At 41.0% G+C, this 20,749-nt stretch overlaps 2 protein-coding genes across 2 annotated transcripts in view; both read right to left on the bottom strand.

Moving 5' to 3' along the window:
• The window catches only part of LOC144792295 (coiled-coil domain-containing protein 157-like), a 218,081-nt gene extending 217,710 nt beyond the window's left edge, over positions 1 to 371 (bottom strand). The window contains exon 1 of the mRNA XM_078667242.1: positions 240 to 371. The gene's annotated coding sequence lies outside the window, so the exon portion shown is untranslated. The remainder of the gene's footprint in view (positions 1 to 239) is intronic.
• On the bottom strand, positions 236 to 20,199 carry CCDC157 (coiled-coil domain containing 157). Its single transcript, XM_078667246.1, has 2 exons — positions 19,973 to 20,199; positions 236 to 592 (listed from the first exon to the last, which is right to left on the bottom strand). The coding sequence occupies exon 2, from the start codon at positions 488 to 490 to the stop codon at positions 236 to 238; it is 255 nt and encodes an 84-aa protein (XP_078523372.1). The 5' UTR covers positions 491 to 592; positions 19,973 to 20,199.
• Positions 20,200 to 20,749: the final 550 nt, after the last annotated feature.

The following is a 20,749-nucleotide window of genomic DNA, read 5'->3' as shown; positions in this document are numbered from 1 at the left end:
GCATGCTACAAAGTGGAGAAGGTACAAACTATGCTGTGTCTACTGATGGTGTGACATTTTACTTGTGACTTTTTGTAATGTATTTTTGGGAAATTTCCTATACAGATTAGATCTTCAACATGAGCAAAATCTCAAAACCAGGTCACAGCAGTTTTATTGGCTCTAACCAAAATTCAAATCATTTCAGCATTTTAGTAGCAATCTCCTTTTTAAAAAAAAGTCTGGGTGATCTTTCTTACCGATCAATTACCAGCTCTAGTAAAACAACGTGGGAGTGCTGGGTGAACTCGGGGTCTCCCTCCACGTGGTCATAACGTTCCAGCAGTATCACCAAGTCTAGGTCACAGGAGACCTTATCAGGGAACTTCCAGGAAGGGTAGCGCAGTGCACCCACTCTGGAGAAGACGTCGATGATGGCCCCCTGCAGGTCCATTATGTCCTTTCTCAGGCTATCCATGACTGTGCTGCTCCCCAGTAGATGAGCCATCATCACGTGTCCTCTTCAAACAACTGTGCAGTAGGGCCAAGGATGGAACACAGAAAGAACCCCCTCTGTTGCATGGGTCCACAACAAAAGGAACTTCAACTAAAACTGTGAATGAGAAGAAAAGAACGAATTAACTAATTCTGGGCAAAATAACACAGTTAGCAATCTGATCTGCTGAAATCTTAGCATGCACTGCAGGATAGTTTGAATATTAAACAGTGTGCTAAAACAATACAGAACTTTGTTTATTTGTATTTTGTCTAGGCAGGCTTGGCTATGAAAAATAATTACAAATTGGAGAAGTGGTCATTGTGTAATAAAAACCTGCATATGCAGGGTACAAGTAGTGCAAAGCTGTTGAGAGAGTGCAGGGGTGGGTAATAGTAAGGAGGAGACATAAGCAATGTGTGGATAATTTCATAATGACGTTAGGCACCTTCTTTTTCACGAGACCCCAAGTGTCTATTGCCGAGTAGCATTGTTGATGGGAAGTGAACAAGAGCTAACAATGGCTTGCAAAAAGTGAAATGATTTAAATCAGCATGTGCTTGCCTCTCTGTATGTGTTGAGGTGGTGTTTGTTTCTAGAGCTTTGCCATGCTCGGATAGATGCTATCTTTATTGATGGTAGCCTTAGTCAGTGAAGTAACAAGGATTGTATGTGGACTAATGCCAGCAAGGTAAAGATCTCCAATACTCACTGCGTTATGGGTCAGTAAAAGACAGACAAAATTGTGGTGAAGTGGGCTTGGTAAAAAAGAACTTTGCAGAAAAATGCAAAGCTGGATGTTCCATATGCAGGTATAATAATTGATGAGATTACAGTTTCTCTGCATATTTCAATCAATCAATAGTCATTTATAGAGCGCACAGCTACCTCGGAGGAGGTGTCCAGGCAGACTAGCGAAAGACCAACAGGGAGACTACACCTGAGTAAAGAGCCAGGTTTTTATGGCTTTCCTAAACTCCACTTCTGACTCAATCAGGCGCAGAGCAGGGCATTCCAGAGTTTCGCAGTTCTTACCGATAATGACCTGCCACCTTGTCAGGTTTTGATATACCGTGGGACCCGAAGTGTTGCAAGTGATTGGATCTCAGGGTCTGTTCCTGCTGATAAAGACTAAGCGTCCGTCCGCCACCCCAGAGGTGGAGGGACCGTCCGCAGGGGCAGCGGCGGTCCCTCCGTGCAAATTAGGATGTGACCGCCACCCTGGCGGTCACATCCTGTATGTTTAACATTGCGGCGGGTGCTGCTTGAAGCAGCACCCGCCGCAATGTTAAAAATGCATGTTTAACATTTACATGCACAAAGCGGCAGGCACCGAGCGGTGCCTGCTGCTTTGTGCATGTAAATGCTGGGGGGTACCATAGGTCCCCCACATGTGCACCGCCCACCCCGACACCCTGGGGGCCCGCAACGGGCCCCCAAACGCCAAAGTCCACATGCTTTTCCACGGCGGAAAACCCGCTGTGGAAAAGCATGTTTCCCCATGCATCTCGGGAAACATCCTTAACAACTATAATTTTTTAACGACTTACCTGAACAACGAAGCCGGAACCACGACTTTCTTAAACCACCACTTTCATTAAGCACGAGTTTCCTGAACCACGAGTCTCTCCACTCCACTCCTCAGAATTAAGGGAACATTAGGGGGGGTTTGGGGGGGTCTCCCCCCCCCAAAAAAAGAAGAAAAAAAATCGAATGGTATGCGTTGTAAAAAAAAAAAAAGTAGATTTCGATGCGTTTATTTTTTACGAGTGGTTCACTCAAGAAGAATTGTAATTACAATAGTGCCATCTACTGGCAAAACACGAGATGTTAAATTTCGTGGTTTAGGAAGTCGTGTTAAAAAAAGGTAGTAGTTGAGAAAATATCGTGGTTAGGCTTTCGTGGTTAAGGAAGCCGTGGTTTAGGCAGTAGTTGTTTAGACATACAACCGAACCGCCACCATATTAGAGCTTTTCCGCCGTGGTCTCGCGGCGGGAAAGCGGCGGACGGTCTTGCCGTCCGCAGATGACCCCCCCCGCCATCCTAATCTGGCGGGGGGTCATTTCTCTCACCGCAGCGGTGAATCCGCATCCTCCGGGACGGCGGTGACTTCCGCCGGCCCAGAGGATGCGGATTCACCGCAATCGTAATCAGGCCCTTAGTCTCTGCTTGAGATAGCATGGGCCAAAGCCCCTGGTTGCTCTAAAGGACAGAGTCAGAGACATAAACTCTATCCTCCTGATCACCGGGAGCCAGTGCAACTGTCTCAGATGAGGAGAGATATGGTGCCGGAAGGGTACCCAAATTAACCTTGCAGCCGCATTCTGAATTATCTGTAGTTTGTGACTCAGATGGTAAGGTAGCCCCAGATAAATTTTATTAGTATAATCCAGCTGAGAGGTCACCAGTGAGTGCACCGTGACCTAATGGCTCTACTCCGGCAGAGAGCGTATGAGTTTCCTGCTGGATCTTAGCTTCCAAAAGCATGTGGAAGAGATCTGTCAGACTTGTGTCGTTAATGAGAGATCCGTATCCAGTCTGATTCCTAGTTTGCTTGCAGAGGCAGTTGGGATTGGGGGTGGGGAGGGTTCAACTCCATAAGCCACCAGAGATTCAATGTTGGAGGTGGTGCCTGACTGAAGAATAGGGCCTCGGTATTATCAGCATTCAGTTTTAGGCAATTACCATTCATCCAGATGAAAATAATTTTCAGGAATTCCCTACATTTGTGGAAGGCCGCCATAGAGTGTTCTTTAAAAGAGAACACTAGCTGCATGTCATCCGCATAGGAAAATAGCTTCACATCCCGGGATACGATAAGAGTGGCCAGTGGGGCAAAGTAAAGATTCAAAAGCAACGGGCTCAAGGCCAAGCATTGTGGCTCTCCGCACAGCAATGGTTACGGTGAAGATGAGAAAGGACGAAGAAAGACCTGTTGGGAACGGTCTTCCAGGAAGGACTGAATCCATGACAGTGCCATTCCCTGTATGCCTAAATGGCTTAATCTCCACAACAGGATCAGGTGAGCGGCCACATCGAATGCTGTTGATAGGTCTAAAAGTACTACCATGGCAGATGCGCTACCGTACACAGTCTCTCTCACTGATTCAGAGACTTCTAGCACAGCAGTCTCCGTGCTTTATGCAGCTCGGAAGCCTGATTGAGAATAATGTTGGAGGCCACTGAACGTTTGCTAAATCAGCTGTTTCTGGACCACCTTCTCTAAGATTCAGCGTGAGCTGGCAGCAGGGAGATTGGTCTGAAATTGCGGAGCACTCTGGGGTCAACATTAGGGTTTTTCAGTAATGACAGCAGGGACGCTTGTTTCCATACAGCTGGAAAAAGGCCAGTTTTCAGGGAAGAGTTCCAAATATGGTTTAACACTGGATTTAACCAGGGGGCCAGCATTCTAAAGAACTGAGACAGGCAATGGTCCTCCGGAGAGCCAGACTTGCACTTCAGGAGTTCCATCAATGAGGCCTCAGGTGACATAGAGAGGAATTCTGAGACGGAAGTAAGGGAATCGGTGGACCATCATTGCTGGTTAGCAGCTGGTCCCACATCCAGTAGAAATGAGGAATAAAGTTTTGGGATTTTTTTTCTCAAAGAAATCTGAAAGGCTTGTACAAAGACACGGAGAGGAGTGGAAGGTACTATCGATCGCTGCCGGGCTGGTAAAGGAGTTTACAATATTAAAAATGTATTTAGCGGAGTTATCTGAGCTCTTAATATGACTTGCAAAGTATTCCCCCATCTTACACAGCATTAGTGTGCAGAATTTTTTCACAGCCTCTTTATAGGTACTTTTTGCTGCAAAATTATAAGATTTTCTCCAACAGTGCTCTAACTTCTTATAGATGTTCATCTCCAATTTGAGTTTGGTCGAGAACCAAGGGGCTGAAGGTTTAGATCTATTCCATGTAGCTGACATTAGTGGGGCAACTGTGTCTAAGGCATTCGTAACCCACATGTCAAAGCAGAACGAGTCCCTATCAGAATTTCCTGAAAGCTGTGGCACAGATTTTTGAAGCAGCAGCTGTGGGGTTTCTATGGTGACTTTTCTCCAGTTCCTCCTAGTTTCCAAATGTTTCTTATTTATTAAGGGCTTAGCCTCAAACTAAACGTAAATGGTTCCAGGAAGTGGTCAGTCCATACCTGACGCAAAGGATCCTCCACTCTAAGGTTTTGAATATTTGTAAAAATTAAGTCCAGCATATGGCCCGCTCCATGGGTTAGTAAGGTTACAAGCTGAGAGAGGTTAAGGCTATCTAATGTTGATGTTAGCTAGAGAGCCTGGGGGCAGCTTGGATCATCAATGTGTAGGTTGACATCTCCTAGAAAAGTAAAATTGGCATATTGCAGTGACAACTGAGCAGTAGTATCACAAAGTTCTGGCGTACAACTGCTGGGGCAATCTGGTGGCCTATTTAAAGCTTAGCTATTAGATGCCATTTAATAGTCTTGAATTATTTTTGCGAAGTTTAGTTTTAAAAACAAAAATAGTATTTTTGTTTGTTTCCTAGACAGCATTAGGGATGCTGGGTCATGTACTATATTACAGTCTCCAAACTTCAACTTTGTCAGCCTCCACCCACATCATATTTCTCTAAAGTGACAGTATGTTGTAGTTACAGTGAGCTGATCAACGGTCATTTGGGGGTATGACATCATTAAGTTTGGAAAATTCTGCCTTTAGGCATCTACCGACCCTTGGATCCACTGCTCTGATATCCTTCGGGATCAAGTTCGCGCTATATAAAACGTTATAAATAAATAAATAAATAAACTTGAAAAGTCACATCTTAGAAAACAACCTCTCCCTAAATGAATATGTCAGCAAGCTAACTAAGTGAACATTCTATCAACCCCATTTGCTCAATAAACTAAAAGTTAACACTTCTCATACAAACTTCGATCTGTATTGCAGGCCCTAGATCTCAACGATCTAGCTCGCGAAATTTGAAGGCCTTCCAAACTCTACCACAAAGTCCTTCAAGCCATACTACATGGAGAAGCTCAGCTAGTTGCCAGAGAAAAGTAATCTGATCACACCTTCCCCATCTTAAAGTGCCTCACTTTCTACCTCTTAAAGGAGAAGTGGATGTCAAGACTGCATGCTTCACACATAAAGCAAAGCACACTATTTTACATCCTTACCTGAAATAGAAAGTCAAGCCGACAGGTGGTCAATGAAATACGAAAAGCAAAGATCATCTAATTCCCAAAGTCAAGAAATCCAAAACCATAAAACAGGTTTCCAATGCCTTCCTCATTGACTGTGGAACTAGAATTTCACGAAAACACCTATCACACCAACATAAAATATTACAGAAACTTATATAGTTATCTACAAAAACAACATAAATGCAACATGTAACAACAGATCCAATAATTTAATCTCAAAGTTTTTTCCTTCAGTCCAGCCAACACGTGTTTCGTCGTTTGGGCGGAAACCCACGACTTCCTCAGGGCTGGGAAAAAATACAATATAAAAATATATTGGAATTGCGAGATACATTCTCTCGTTTGTGAAACATTTACAGTACAGTCATGTTTTTAAATCGCAGATTGATAATATGTGGTTATACATTTCTTTTAGATAACGTCTTATGATATTCATCCATGCATATGGAGGGGTACAGGAGGTGGGATTGGACGTGCCACTCCCATAGAAAGATCAATTCGTCATTACAATGTCTGGTACTAAAATCGAATACCTCACAGTTCGTGATGGTGATTATCAAAATCTCGTGAAGGTGTGATAACACTAATAACACAAGTGCTCACCCCAGTTTTCTTAAGACCCGTGCGTGCAAGATGACGTGCCATGCCGTGCCGGATTTGTGCACTCTTAAATGCCAACCGTCCCAAACCAAGGAGTACTTTTCTGTTTATAAGAGCTGAGTTCATATCAACTCAGGCTTACCTGATAACGATTGATATGTGACCTTTGCGCCTACATAAGTCAAAATTAAAGATAAACACGGAATTAACTCCCAGGACATTCTAACCTTCCAAAAGTCTCTCATTATATATGTCGTGAAGGTGACCACATACCTTCCAGCTGGTTGTAATTCCGTCCCAGCCTAACGTGGCATGGGCAAAAAACCTCTCGGTATGGCTATGTTCGTTTTTTCTTGATATTGCTAAAAATTCAAAAAGATCAGTATTTGTCTAATTGGTCTACATACGCCTTCTACTTTCATGAGAAATATATATATGCATTAGCACGAGCTTACCTTAAAGACGGTAGCTTTGAGTTTTCAATATGCGCCGGTGATTCTGAATATCGATCCCGGAATAAATGTTATGAATTGTCTTCTTCCTCCAAGGTTACGGAGAGAAGATAAATGCCCACTGTTTAAGAAAGAGGATTGGTATTAGCTATGTAGCGTTATTGCGTACACTGATAGCTATAATCATGCACGTGGGCATTCTGTCTTCCGCGCTTACCTCCAAGTATTTAGGAGTTTGACTGCCGCTGACTCGTTTCGTTCTCGCCGAGCGTCCCGCTGTATTTTCAAGCCGGCGTCCATGCCCCGGAAGCCCAGCATATAAACACTGGCTTCAAAATCCGGGTCAGTGCAAAGGTCTTGGGACCCGTGGACGATTTGCGTCCGCCATATTGAAGTGGCGTGAGCCACATTGCCGGTGCAGTGTGTCTCTCTGAAGCGTTATGCTGGGTGCTCATAACTTTATCTTTGATTGCGTGTCCCGCATAGAACCTCTTTTGGGTCTATGCATTGTCTATTTGTGCTCCTAATTGTAATTACTAAACGAGTGTTGTGCATAGACCCAAATTGCGGTCTGTGCAAGAATAAATAATAAACGTGAAATTATCGTGACGACAAGAACTGTGAGGCTCTGTGCTCATTATTAAGATAATAAAACAACATACATCTTGTATCAATGCTATTATGTGAAATAGTCATGATGAAAAGAACAGTGAGGCTCATTGCTCATTAATAAGATTACAGAATTCTATATCTTGCTATTATAATCACACTAGTAACTAGTGTTACTCTTATCTTAAATTCATGCAAACAACGTTCTACATTAAATTCTTGGACCTCAGTACAATATCAATTGAAGATCCCCACCGTGTTATACACAGATCGAAAATATAGGTCCATCAATACAAACGATCTACTACAGGGTCATTGTTAGATATTATGGTACATATATACTCTCAACATTCATTGCTGTGAAGATGTCTAAAATTGGTTGTTGATACGTTCATTATCCTTCATACATTACACATCAACTAACATCTATTGTATATATCTACTCGTCCTCATATTCTACTAATCCCCCAAATAGTAATGTAATTCATGGTCCGAGTTCATCCCATACTCCACCGCCCGCATAGTTAAAATCCATGAGGCTTCTCTGCGTCTCAGTGCCAGTTCTCTGTTGCCCCCTCTAGGATCATTTCTCACTTGATCTATTGCACAAAAACTTATTGTTTTGTGTTTATCCTGTTTGGGACATTGGTTTACATGTGTGGCCGTGTTGTATCGCGTGTCTTGGTGCTTGATGGCTCTTATGTGCTCAAACATTCTATCCTTTAACATCCTTTTTGTACTGCCAATATAGAAGCTGCCACAAACACATCTGATCATATACACAACAAAACAGCTATTGCAGTTCAGGAGTTGTTTGATCCTGAACTCTTTTCCCATGTAGTTATAAAATGTCTTGGTCTTATTCATTGCCATTGGACATATTTTGCAAGTGCCACATTTGTGAAAACCAACGCTTTTTCGTGTTAACCAATCCGGCGGTGTCTTGGATTTCATTGGATATGTTGGACTTATCCATGATTTAATGCTTCTACCCTTTCTGTATGTTATGAGGGGATCTTTTGTAATATAATTGCTCAGTGCTTTGTCATTGTTCAATATCCACCAATGCTTGCGCATGCTGTTCCTCAGAACGATTGCCGCATCATCGTAATTGGTGATTAGTCTGATTTTAACATCATCCTTGTCAGTTTTCTGTTTATCACGGAGTGTCACCTCCCTAGGAGTTCTGTCAATTCTCTGTTCTGCCCCCGTGATCATCTCTCTCTTATATCCTCTAGATATAAACCTGTTTTTCATGTTGTGTTTGCATTTTAAGAAATCCTGCTCTTTACTACAATTTCTTCTTGCTCGGGTAAATTCCCCAAAAGGAATGGATTGCAGTTGGTGTCTCGGATGTGAACTCCCAGCGTGTAATATAGAGTTACAAGCTGTTGGTTTTCTGAAAAGTCTGCTCTGTATTTTATTGTCCTCTATAAACAAAATTAGGTCTAGGAATTCTATTCTGGTGGTACTGATGGAGTGAGTCAGATGTATCCCCATTTGGTTAGAATTAAGGTGATCACAAAATTCAAGAAGACTGTTCATGTCCCCTGCCCATATTAATAGGCAGTCGTCAATATATCTTCCCCAGTATATGATATATTGACTCCACTTTGCGCCATGTGCGCCCCATATCCACTCCTCCTCGAACCTACCCATAAACAGGTTCGCGTACGAAGGCGAGAACCTGGAGCCCATGGCTACTCCCTGTTTTTGACGGTACCAGGTGGTATCAAAGAGGAATACGTTGTTCTGTAGTATTAGATTCATCATCTCCATAAGCATTTCTGTGTGTGCCCATTGTGATGCTGGTCTTTTCTCCAAGAATTTTCTAGCTGCCCTGAGACCTAAGTCAGTTCTTATGTTTGTGTATAAGGAGGTAACATCAAGACTCGCCATAATCATACCTTCCTCCCATGAAACATCAGATAAGATACTCAGGATATTCTTAGTGTCCCTGATGTAGGCTGGTAGGTTACGTACTAATGGTTGCAGAAAATTGTCAACATATTGAGAAAGTCTTTCGGTGGGGCCCCCTATGCTGGAAATGATAGGCCTACCCGGTGGATATTGTGCATTTTTATGTATTTTCGGTAGGGTATAGATGCAGGGGAATCTAGGTTTGTCTATCTTCAAGTATGTCAGTTCCTCCCTGCTGATAAGGCCTTCATGCCACCATTTCTCCAGGTGTGAGTTGATATTATTCTTAAGTTGTTCCATAGGATTCCCAGGTAATTTCTCATAATATGTTGTATCTCTTAGTTGTGTTAAGATCTCAATATTATAGTTTGTCGTGTTCATTACCACTATGTTCCCCCCTTTGTCTGCCTCCCTGATGGTGATATTTGGTAATTTGGACAATTCTACAAGTGCTTTACGTTCGTCGATATTTAGGTTTTCAGGTAGTTTATTGAATTTTTTATTGTGTTTCAAGTGGGTGTATAGATCTTCAGTGACCAATTTATGAAACATGTCCACACTATTGCCACTAGGTAGTGTGGGTGTCCATCTGGATTTATTGTGTAAACCACTAGAGATGGTGTAATCTGGTTCTATATCATGGTCCAGTAACAGTTCATCAATAGACATATGGTCCCTGTCATCATCTACTATAGATAACAATATCTCACCATCTCTGATATCTTGTATTGTAGGAATTACATGAGTCGTATACGGAGAGTGTGTTTCTATGCTTTTATTAACAGGTTGCATGCAATCAAAATGTTTCTTCAATTTTAATTTACGAGTGAATTTGAACAGGTCCACCATTGATTTATGGATATCCCCTTGTTCCTTAGGGCAAAAACTCATACCTCGTTCTAGTACAGAGATCATGTCGGGAGATAATGTTACGTCACTGAGATTCACCACTTGCACACCATTACATACATCAATATCCTCCCCTATTTCCTCCAAGACCTCAATCTCACTCCCTGTCTTCCTGCATTTGGATCCTCCTCTTTTTCCCCTCCTTGTCTTTTTGGTGTATTTGCCGCTTGTCTTGTTTGGTCCCTGTCTCCCAGTTTTTTCCGTTTCACCTCCCTTAAAAAAGCACTACATTGTGCTGCATCATCGGATGATATTCCCTCATTCTCACTTGGAAGGGTCTCTAGTGAGGTGGATACGGAGCTCGCTGGGGTTATGTTTAGAGCTTGTGCCGTAGCCCCCTTTGTACCTTTCTCCACTAGGTGATCATATTTTCTGGCGTAGGTGAATACCCTACCCTGTTTATAGTCTGTATCATCCCTTTTGATCTTACGTGCTTTGCGTTGTTTTATTTCTAACTGGTGTTTCTCTAGTATATTTTTTAGAATTTCATAGTTTTTTTCTGTAGCTTCGGGGAGGTTCAGTTCCTTGATTTCCAATTCTAAAGTCGTAATTTCTCCTTGTAATTTTTTAACTTTGCGAGATGCATTCTCAATTAATATATTCATGAGATTATTAGAGTTGGAAATCAGTTCCTTTTCCCAGGCTAACAGGAGATCTTCTTCCAGGTCGTCATAGGTCGGTAGTATCTGTGAGCGGAGCCCTCTAGGGATTCTCTTAAGGCGAACATACTGCTCTAGAGTGGCCCCATCCCACCATTTCGCATTCTCCGCTATTTTAAGTTTCTCTAGTCTGATGAATTTCGCTCTCAAACCCTCATGTTTCTTATTTGTGGTCCCGCTTGCCAGAGAGGTGGTTACTGTTTCGCCTCTCGCCAAACTATCAAAAAGTTCGGCAGCTTCTTTTCCTCTATCCATACTTTCCTCAGTAATTGATTATTTCAAGCCTCTGTAGCTGCCCCACCGGTCTAATACAGTAAGATTTATGATTGGATGGCTTTGTTTCGGTGGGATTGGCGCTATACAGAATACAGGCAAATATTTTAGTTGATCACTGTATAAGGTGTTGGGTGCTTAGGCATGGGTTGTCATCCTAACCCATCAATAAACAAAATCAGAATTTCACGAAAACACCTATCACACCAACATAAAATATTACAGAAACTTATATAGTTATCTACAAAAACAACATAAATGCAACATGTAACAACAGATCCAATAATTTAATCTCAAAGTTTTTTCCTTCAGTCCAGCCAACACGTGTTTCGTCGTTTGGGCGGAAACCCACGACTTCCTCAGGGCTGGGAAAAAATACAATATAAAAATATATTGGAATTGCGAGATACATTCTCTCGTTTGTGAAACATTTACAGTACAGTCTTGTGTTATTAGTGTTATCACACCTTCACGAGATTTTGATAATCACCATCACGAACTGTGAGGTATTCGATTTTAGTACCAGACATTGTAATGACGAATTGATCTTTCTATGGGAGTGGCACGTCCAATCCCACCTCCTGTACCCCTCCATATGCATGGATGAATATCATAAGACGTTATCTAAAAGAGATGTATAACCACATATTATCAATCTGCGATTTAAAAACATGACTGTACTGTAAATGTTTCACAAACGAGAGAATGTATCTCGCAATTCCAATATATTTTTATATTGTATTTTTTCCCAGCCCTGAGGAAGTCGTGGGTTTCCGCCCAAACGACGAAACACGTGTTGGCTGGACTGAAGGAAAAAACTTTGAGATTAAATTATTGGATCTGTTGTTACATGTTGCATTTATGTTGTTTTTGTAGATAACTATATAAGTTTCTGTAATATTTTATGTTGGTGTGATAGGTGTTTTCGTGAAATTCTGATTTTGTTTATTGATGGGTTAGGATGACAACCCATGCCTAAGCACCCAACACCTTATACAGTGATCAACTAAAATATTTGCCTGTATTCTGTATAGCGCCAATCCCACCGAAACAAAGCCATCCAATCATAAATCTTACTGTATTAGACCGGTGGGGCAGCTACAGAGGCTTGAAATAATCAATTACTGAGGAAAGTATGATAGAGGAAAAGAAGCTGCCGAACTTTTTGATAGTTTGGCGAGAGGCGAAACAGTAACCACCTCTCTGGCAAGCGGGACCACAAATAAGAAACATGAGGGTTTGAGAGCGAAATTCATCAGACTAGAGAAACTTAAAATAGCGGAGAATGCGAAATGGTGGGATGGGGCCACTCTAGAGCAGTATGTTCGCCTTAAGAGAATCCCTAGAGGGCTCCGCTCACAGATACTACCGACCTATGACGACCTGGAAGAAGATCTCCTGTTAGCCTGGGAAAAGGAACTGATTTCCAACTCTAATAATCTCATGAATATATTAATTGAGAATGCATCTCGCAAAGTTAAAAAATTACAAGGAGAAATTACGACTTTAGAATTGGAAATCAAGGAACTGAACCTCCCCGAAGCTACAGAAAAAAACTATGAAATTCTAAAAAATATACTAGAGAAACACCAGTTAGAAATAAAACAACGCAAAGCACGTAAGATCAAAAGGGATGATACAGACTATAAACAGGGTAGGGTATTCACCTACGCCAGAAAATATGATCACCTAGTGGAGAAAGGTACAAAGGGGGCTACGGCACAAGCTCTAAACATAACCCCAGCGAGCTCCGTATCCACCTCACTAGAGACCCTTCCAAGTGAGAATGAGGGAATATCATCCGATGATGCAGCACAATGTAGTGCTTTTTTAAGGGAGGTGAAACGGAAAAAACTGGGAGACAGGGACCAAACAAGACAAGCGGCAAATACACCAAAAAGACAAGGAGGGGAAAAAGAGGAGGATCCAAATGCAGGAAGACAGGGAGTGAGATTGAGGTCTTGGAGGAAATAGGGGAGGATATTGATGTATGTAATGGTGTGCAAGTGGTGAATCTCAGTGACGTAACATTATCTCCCGACATGATCTCTGTACTAGAACGAGGTATGAGTTTTTGCCCTAAGGAACAAGGGGATATCCATAAATCAATGGTGGACCTGTTCAAATTCACTCGTAAATTAAAATTGAAGAAACATTTTGATTGCATGCAACCTGTTAATAAAAGCATAGAAACACACTCTCCGTATACGATTCATGTAATTCCTACAATACAAGATATCAGAGATGGTGAGATATTGTTATCTATAGTAGATGATGACAGGGACCATATGTCTATTGATGAACTGTTACTGGACCATGATATAGAACCAGATTACACCATCTCTAGTGGTTTACACAATAAATCCAGATGGACACCCACACTACCTAGTGGCAATAGTGTGGACATGTTTCATAAATTGGTCACTGAAGATCTATACACCCACTTGAAACACAATAAAAAATTCAATAAACTACCTGAAAACCTAAATATCGACGAACGTAAAGCACTTGTAGAATTGTCCAAATTACCAAATATCACCATCAGGGAGGCAGACAAAGGGGGGAACATAGTGGTAATGAACACGACAAACTATAATATTGAGATCTTAACACAACTAAGAGATACAACATATTATGAGAAATTACCTGGGAATCCTATGGAACAACTTAAGAATAATATCAACTCACACCTGGAGAAATGGTGGCATGAAGGCCTTATCAGCAGGGAGGAACTGACATACTTGAAGATAGACAAACCTAGATTCCCCTGCATCTATACCCTACCGAAAATACATAAAAATGCACAATATCCACCGGGTAGGCCTATCATTTCCAGCATAGGGGGCCCCACCGAAAGACTTTCTCAATATGTTGACAATTTTCTGCAACCATTAGTACGTAACCTACCAGCCTACATCAGGGACACTAAGAATATCCTGAGTATCTTATCTGATGTTTCATGGGAGGAAGGTATGATTATGGCGAGTCTTGATGTTACCTCCTTATACACAAACATAAGAACTGACTTAGGTCTCAGGGCAGCTAGAAAATTCTTGGAGAAAAGACCAGCATCACAATGGGCACACACAGAAATGCTTATGGAGATGATGAATCTAATACTACAGAACAACGTATTCCTCTTTGATACCACCTGGTACCGTCAAAAACAGGGAGTAGCCATGGGCTCCAGGTTCTCGCCTTCGTACGCGAACCTGTTTATGGGTAGGTTCGAGGAGGAGTGGATATGGGGCGCACATGGCGCAAAGTGGAGTCAATATATCATATACTGGGGAAGATATATTGACGACTGCCTATTAATATGGGCAGGGGACATGAACAGTCTTCTTGAATTTTGTGATCACCTTAATTCTAACCAAATGGGGATACATCTGACTCACTCCATCAGTACCACCAGAATAGAATTCCTAGACCTAATTTTGTTTATAGAGGACAATAAAATACAGAGCAGACTTTTCAGAAAACCAACAGCTTGTAACTCTATATTACACGCTGGGAGTTCACATCCGAGACACCAACTGCAATCCATTCCTTTTGGGGAATTTACCCGAGCAAGAAGAAATTGTAGTAAAGAGCAGGATTTCTTAAAATGCAAACACAACATGAAAAACAGGTTTATATCTAGAGGATATAAGAGAGAGATGATCACGGGGGCAGAACAGAGAATTGACAGAACTCCTAGGGAGGTGACACTCCGTGATAAACAGAAAACTGACAAGGATGATGTTAAAATCAGACTAATCACCAATTACGATGATGCGGCAATCGTTCTGAGGAACAGCATGCGCAAGCATTGGTGGATATTGAACAATGACAAAGCACTGAGCAATTATATTACAAAAGATCCCCTCATAACATACAGAAAGGGTAGAAGCATTAAATCATGGATAAGTCCAACATATCCAATGAAATCCAAGACACCGCCGGATTGGTTAACACGAAAAAGCGTTGGTTTTCACAAATGTGGCACTTGCAAAATATGTCCAATGGCAATGAATAAGACCAAGACATTTTATAACTACATGGGAAAAGAGTTCAGGATCAAACAACTCCTGAACTGCAATAGCTGTTTTGTTGTGTATATGATCAGATGTGTTTGTGGCAGCTTCTATATTGGCAGTACAAAAAGGATGTTAAAGGATAGAATGTTTGAGCACATAAGAGCCATCAAGCACCAAGACACGCGATACAACACGGCCACACATGTAAACCAATGTCCCAAACAGGATAAACACAAAACAATAAGTTTTTGTGCAATAGATCAAGTGAGAAATGATCCTAGAGGGGGCAACAGAGAACTGGCACTGAGACGCAGAGAAGCCTCATGGATTTTAACTATGCGGGCGGTGGAGTATGGGATGAACTCGGACCATGAATTACATTACTATTTGGGGGATTAGTAGAATATGAGGACGAGTAGATATATACAATAGATGTTAGTTGATGTGTAATGTATGAAGGATAATGAACGTATCAACAACCAATTTTAGACATCTTCACAGCAATGAATGTTGAGAGTATATATGTACCATAATATCTAACAATGACCCTGTAGTAGATCGTTTGTATTGATGGACCTATATTTTCGATCTGTGTATAACACGGTGGGGATCTTCAATTGATATTGTACTGAGGTCCAAGAATTTAATGTAGAACGTTGTTTGCATGAATTTAAGATAAGAGTAACACTAGTTACTAGTGTGATTATAATAGCAAGATATAGAATTCTGTAATCTTATTAATGAGCAATGAGCCTCACTGTTCTTTTCATCATGACTATTTCACATAATAGCATTGATACAAGATGTATGTTGTTTTATTATCTTAATAATGAGCACAGAGCCTCACAGTTCTTGTCGTCACGATAATTTCACGTTTATTATTTATTCTTGCACAGACCGCAATTTGGGTCTATGCACAACACTCGTTTAGTAATTACAATTAGGAGCACAAATAGACAATGCATAGACCCAAAAGAGGTTCTATGCGGGACACGCAATCAAAGATAAAGTTATGAGCACCCAGCATAACGCTTCAGAGAGACACACTGCACCGGCAATGTGGCTCACGCCACTTCAATATGGCGGACGCAAATCGTCCACGGGTCCCAAGACCTTTGCACTGACCCGGATTTTGAAGCCAGTGTTTATATGCTGGGCTTCCGGGGCATGGACGCCGGCTTGAAAATACAGCGGGACGCTCGGCGAGAACGAAACGAGTCAGCGGCAGTCAAACTCCTAAATACTTGGAGGTAAGCGCGGAAGACAGAATGGCCACGTGCATGATTATAGCTATCAGTGTACGCAATAACGCTACATAGCTAATACCAATCCTCTTTCTTAAACAGTGGGCATTTATCTTCTCTCCGTAACCTTGGAGGAAGAAGACAATTCATAACATTTATTCCGGGATCGATATTCAGAATCACCGGCGCATATTGAAAACTCAAAGCTACCGTCTTTAAGGTAAGCTCGTGCTAATGCATATATATATTTCTCATGAAAGTAGAAGGCGTATGTAGACCAATTAGACAAATACTGATCTTTTTGAATTTTTAGCAATATCAAGAAAAAACTAACATAGCCATACCGAGAGGTTTTTTGCCCATGCCACGTTAGGCTGGGACGGAATTACAACCAGCTGGAAGGTATGTGGTCACCTTCACGACATATATAATGAGAGACTTTTGGAAGGTTAGAATGTCCTGGGAGTTAATTCCGTGTTTATCTTTAATTTTGACTTATGTAGGCGCAAAGGTCACATATCAATCGTTATCAGGTAAGCCTGAGTTGATATGAACTCAGCTCTTATAAACAGAAAAGTACTCCTTGGTTTGGGACGGTTGGCATTTAAGAGTGCACAAATCCGGCACGGCATGGCACGTCATCTTGCACGCACGGGTCTTAAGAAAACTGGGGTGAGCACTTGTGTTATTAGTGTTATCACACCTTCACGAGATTTTGATAATCACCATCACGAACTGTGAGGTATTCGATTTTAGTACCAGACATTGTAATGACGAATTGATCTTTCTATGGGAGTGGCACGTCCAATCCCACCTCCTGTACCCCTCCATATGCATGGATGAATATCATAAGACGTTATCTAAAAGAAATGTATAACCACATATTATCAATCTGCGATTTAAAAACATGACTGTACTGTAAATGTTTCACAAACGAGAGAATGTATCTCGCAATTCCAATATATTTTTATATTGTATTTTTTCCCAGCCCTGAGGAAGTCGTGGGTTTCCGCCCAAACGACGAAACACGTGTTGGCTGGACTGAAGGAAAAAACTTTGAGATTAAATTATTGGATCTGTTGTTACATGTTGCATTTATGTTGTTTTTGTAGATAACTATATAAGTTTCTGTAATATTTTATGTTGGTGTGATAGGTGTTTTCGTGAAATTCTGATTTTGTTTATTGATGGGTTAGGATGACAACCCATGCCTAAGCACCCAACACCTTATACAGTGATCAACTAAAATATTTGCCTGTATTCTGTATAGCGCCAATCCCACCGAAACAAAGCCATCCAATCATAAATCTTACTGACTGTGGAACTATACTACAGACTACATATTACTAAATCCTAACCTTGGTAGCAGGAGTGAGTGACTAAAAAAACATCTCTTCAGACGTTAGTTCACTGATTCTAGTCTAACTCCTCCCAATATTCTTTTGAACCAACATAGTCCTCAGTTTACTGGAAAACACTGTACTTGCACTATTTTTTTCTATGCTCTTAGCTCATAGCTGTGTGCTAATGTTGCCCATTTTTTTCTATAACTGCGCTGTTTTCAATTGTTAATTATAAAGAGCTGGGCTGCCCTATGGTTAAACTAATAGCTTCAAATAAATCATTGATAAATAAATTATGGCAAGAATTCCAGAACAGACAGCTGACAAGAGTTGCCCTTATCTACAGTGTATCTTATACTTAATCCATATTACAGAAATATATTCTATTGCCTGCAAATACGGTTAGTTATTCATCACAACACTTCACTGGAGATGTGGCTGGGAGTTAACAACACGCACATACAGCAAAATGTAATTTGCATTAGCACACAAACTCAAAGGCTGTCCACTCGTCATTGTTCACTTTCACTTTCTCAGCTCTGCATCCTCCAATGCACACTTTTCAATTCTTGAACATGTGCCACTATCTCACCAGGAGGGATATTCACATTCTCACCCGGTGTTGTACCTTGAAGTTTTCCTTCTTTAGACTTCATGGTTCACTTGTTTCCTTCACCTCCATGTTCTTTTGCATTCCAACTTCTTCCTTCCTCATCATTTTAAACAAAATTCATTCATTCCAACTATCTAAACAGAACCATGAGGCACTGGGTGACTGGCCCATGCTAGATTCCTTGCTGTCTGGTTCCAGTCCAACCCCTCAAGTAAGGTTAACTGTAACCTATCTTACAATACCATATTTAATTGTTCCACAAGTCCATTACTTTGTGGGTAGTAGACAGACGGGTGAAAGTATCTAATTTATCTGCACTTCAAAATTTCTTTCATCTCTCTTAAATCCAACTGGAAACTCATTTTTAGTGACTTGTTTTCACATAAACCAATCCATAACAAATAAAAAAATAATATTCGACTACCACTTTCGTGTTAATCAAAGTAACAATTTTTAACTCTGGCCAATTGGAATAATAATCAATTGACATAACCTCTCCTTCTGAAACAACACCTTATGTGCCACTAATTCCCAAAATGTATACAGCCATTTTTTTCCAGGGTTACTAAGCTAGGAAAGTCAGCGACCAAAAACAGGAAGGCTAATGGTGGTGCTGCCATGCCACCATGAGAAAGTTAAGCAGAAAGGAATTAGGAGTTTGTCATGTGGATGTTAGATGATTGTTGAGGTTAACTAGTACATAAGGTTGAGTTGTGCATGTTTTGTGTTACTTTGAGTTTGCTGGGTGGAGGGTTATTTTTTCACGTTGGGTTGAAGATAGGTCACTGTAGAATGTGACAAAATGAAATGTGGAAATTTCTACATGGTGGAATTATTGAAAGAACTCCAAAAGTGGCACTTGGCAAAGTTTCTCCTCCTTCACAGTGTATTGTGTGCTTGTTCAACATTGAAGATTATTTTAAATGTGACAATGGATGGTTGTTCACCATAGTACTTCACAGCACCTGGCTCTTTTAACCTCTTACTAAAGCAGCAATGAGAAAGGTGTCCGAAACAGCATTTTAATACTGCTGATGGTACAGAAAACACTGTTATTTGGACTGTAAATGGATATCCAGCCATATCCATTGGAAAAATAAAAGCAATCCCCAAGATTTGTGTTGCTCTCAGTAGTTCTCAGAAGAGGGGTAGATTATGTCCAGAAATTAACAAGATAAACCAAACAGCTTGATTGCTTGGAGTGAAGTGTATACTACTAAACGGAGGAGCGATGGGTGAATTCCATTTAGGTGGATTGCAATCAAAGTGTAGCATTTCCCAATCCATCAGTGTTCCACCTTATTCTGATTAAATATTTGTCAGATGAATTACTGACTTTCTGCTTTGACATACAATCGCCAAAGTTATTTTATGTTGTGTTTTCATCACAAATAACGCCTACATAAAAATGCACACCATTACACATGTTAAAGTTAAGTTCCATAAAACTTTCAAGTAGTATAAACAATACAATATGGTTTTCACTTAAGAGAAAGGAATATGTTGCATTCACACTTCTATGTAAGTAAAAACCTAGTTTTCATCACGCCCTAAAAGAAAAAGATAAAATCAATCGAACTGGATAGCTGCCAATTGAGTCTGCACCACGTTTTAACCAGCACATGCCAACATTACCACCCCAGGTGAAGAATATCCTAGGTATGTGAAATACCTCCAATTCCAATTGTTAAGTAGGTTGGTTTCATACACCGATGTGAGTGGCGAAATTAATTTAGATGAGAGGAAGGTGCTTGGAAATGTTGAACGAAAGACGGTGCATGATCGTTAAGTTGGTGAAACTGAGCAATGGACGTAAGGAGGTAAACTGTGGCGTTGGAAAGATGTGGCTGAGTTTCGGCAACGAATTGGTGATAGAGATCGCGAAGAACCGCGCGATATAGGATGCGCGCACCCACCTGTACCGTCTTCCCGACTGCCGGTGTACAAATGTTGCTATGGAAACCGTAACCATAATTGCGCATGACGTAAACATGCTCCACATGGATCACAATGGTCAGAGCGTAGTCGCACTTTGTCGTTTATGTTTGTTCGTCTTTTGTGGTTTAGTAACATATTTCTAATAAGGAGTTACACACGCAGACGTTTAAAACGCCATTCGTTGCCTTCCAAACTGTATCTGAGTTCAGATTTATTTTAAAAGCTAGTGGGTGAGAACGATGAGAGGACATAGTCTGGAGATACAGTTGTGCTCAGGGTATGTCAGAATTCACGCTATTACCCATCGAGCATTGTTAAGAAATACGCAGTATTTTCTTTAAAGCGATTTAGAACCTAGGATTTCAAACATGAGATGGAAGTTATAAATACTTAATAGTAAATAGTAACTTGCATTTCCACTGCTACTCCTCAGAACATGGCATCCAATGACAGCCACTTTTGTTCAATCGTTCATTTAAAATGCCAGCATTCTAGTTCTTTGGTAGAATTG

This window comes from Lissotriton helveticus, chromosome 11 (genome assembly GCF_964261635.1).
Source record: "Lissotriton helveticus chromosome 11, aLisHel1.1, whole genome shotgun sequence".
Taxonomy (NCBI): domain Eukaryota; kingdom Metazoa; phylum Chordata; class Amphibia; order Caudata; family Salamandridae; genus Lissotriton; species Lissotriton helveticus.
The sequence above is the reverse complement of the archived record's forward strand: the minus strand, read 5'-3'. Positions and strand labels throughout refer to the sequence as shown.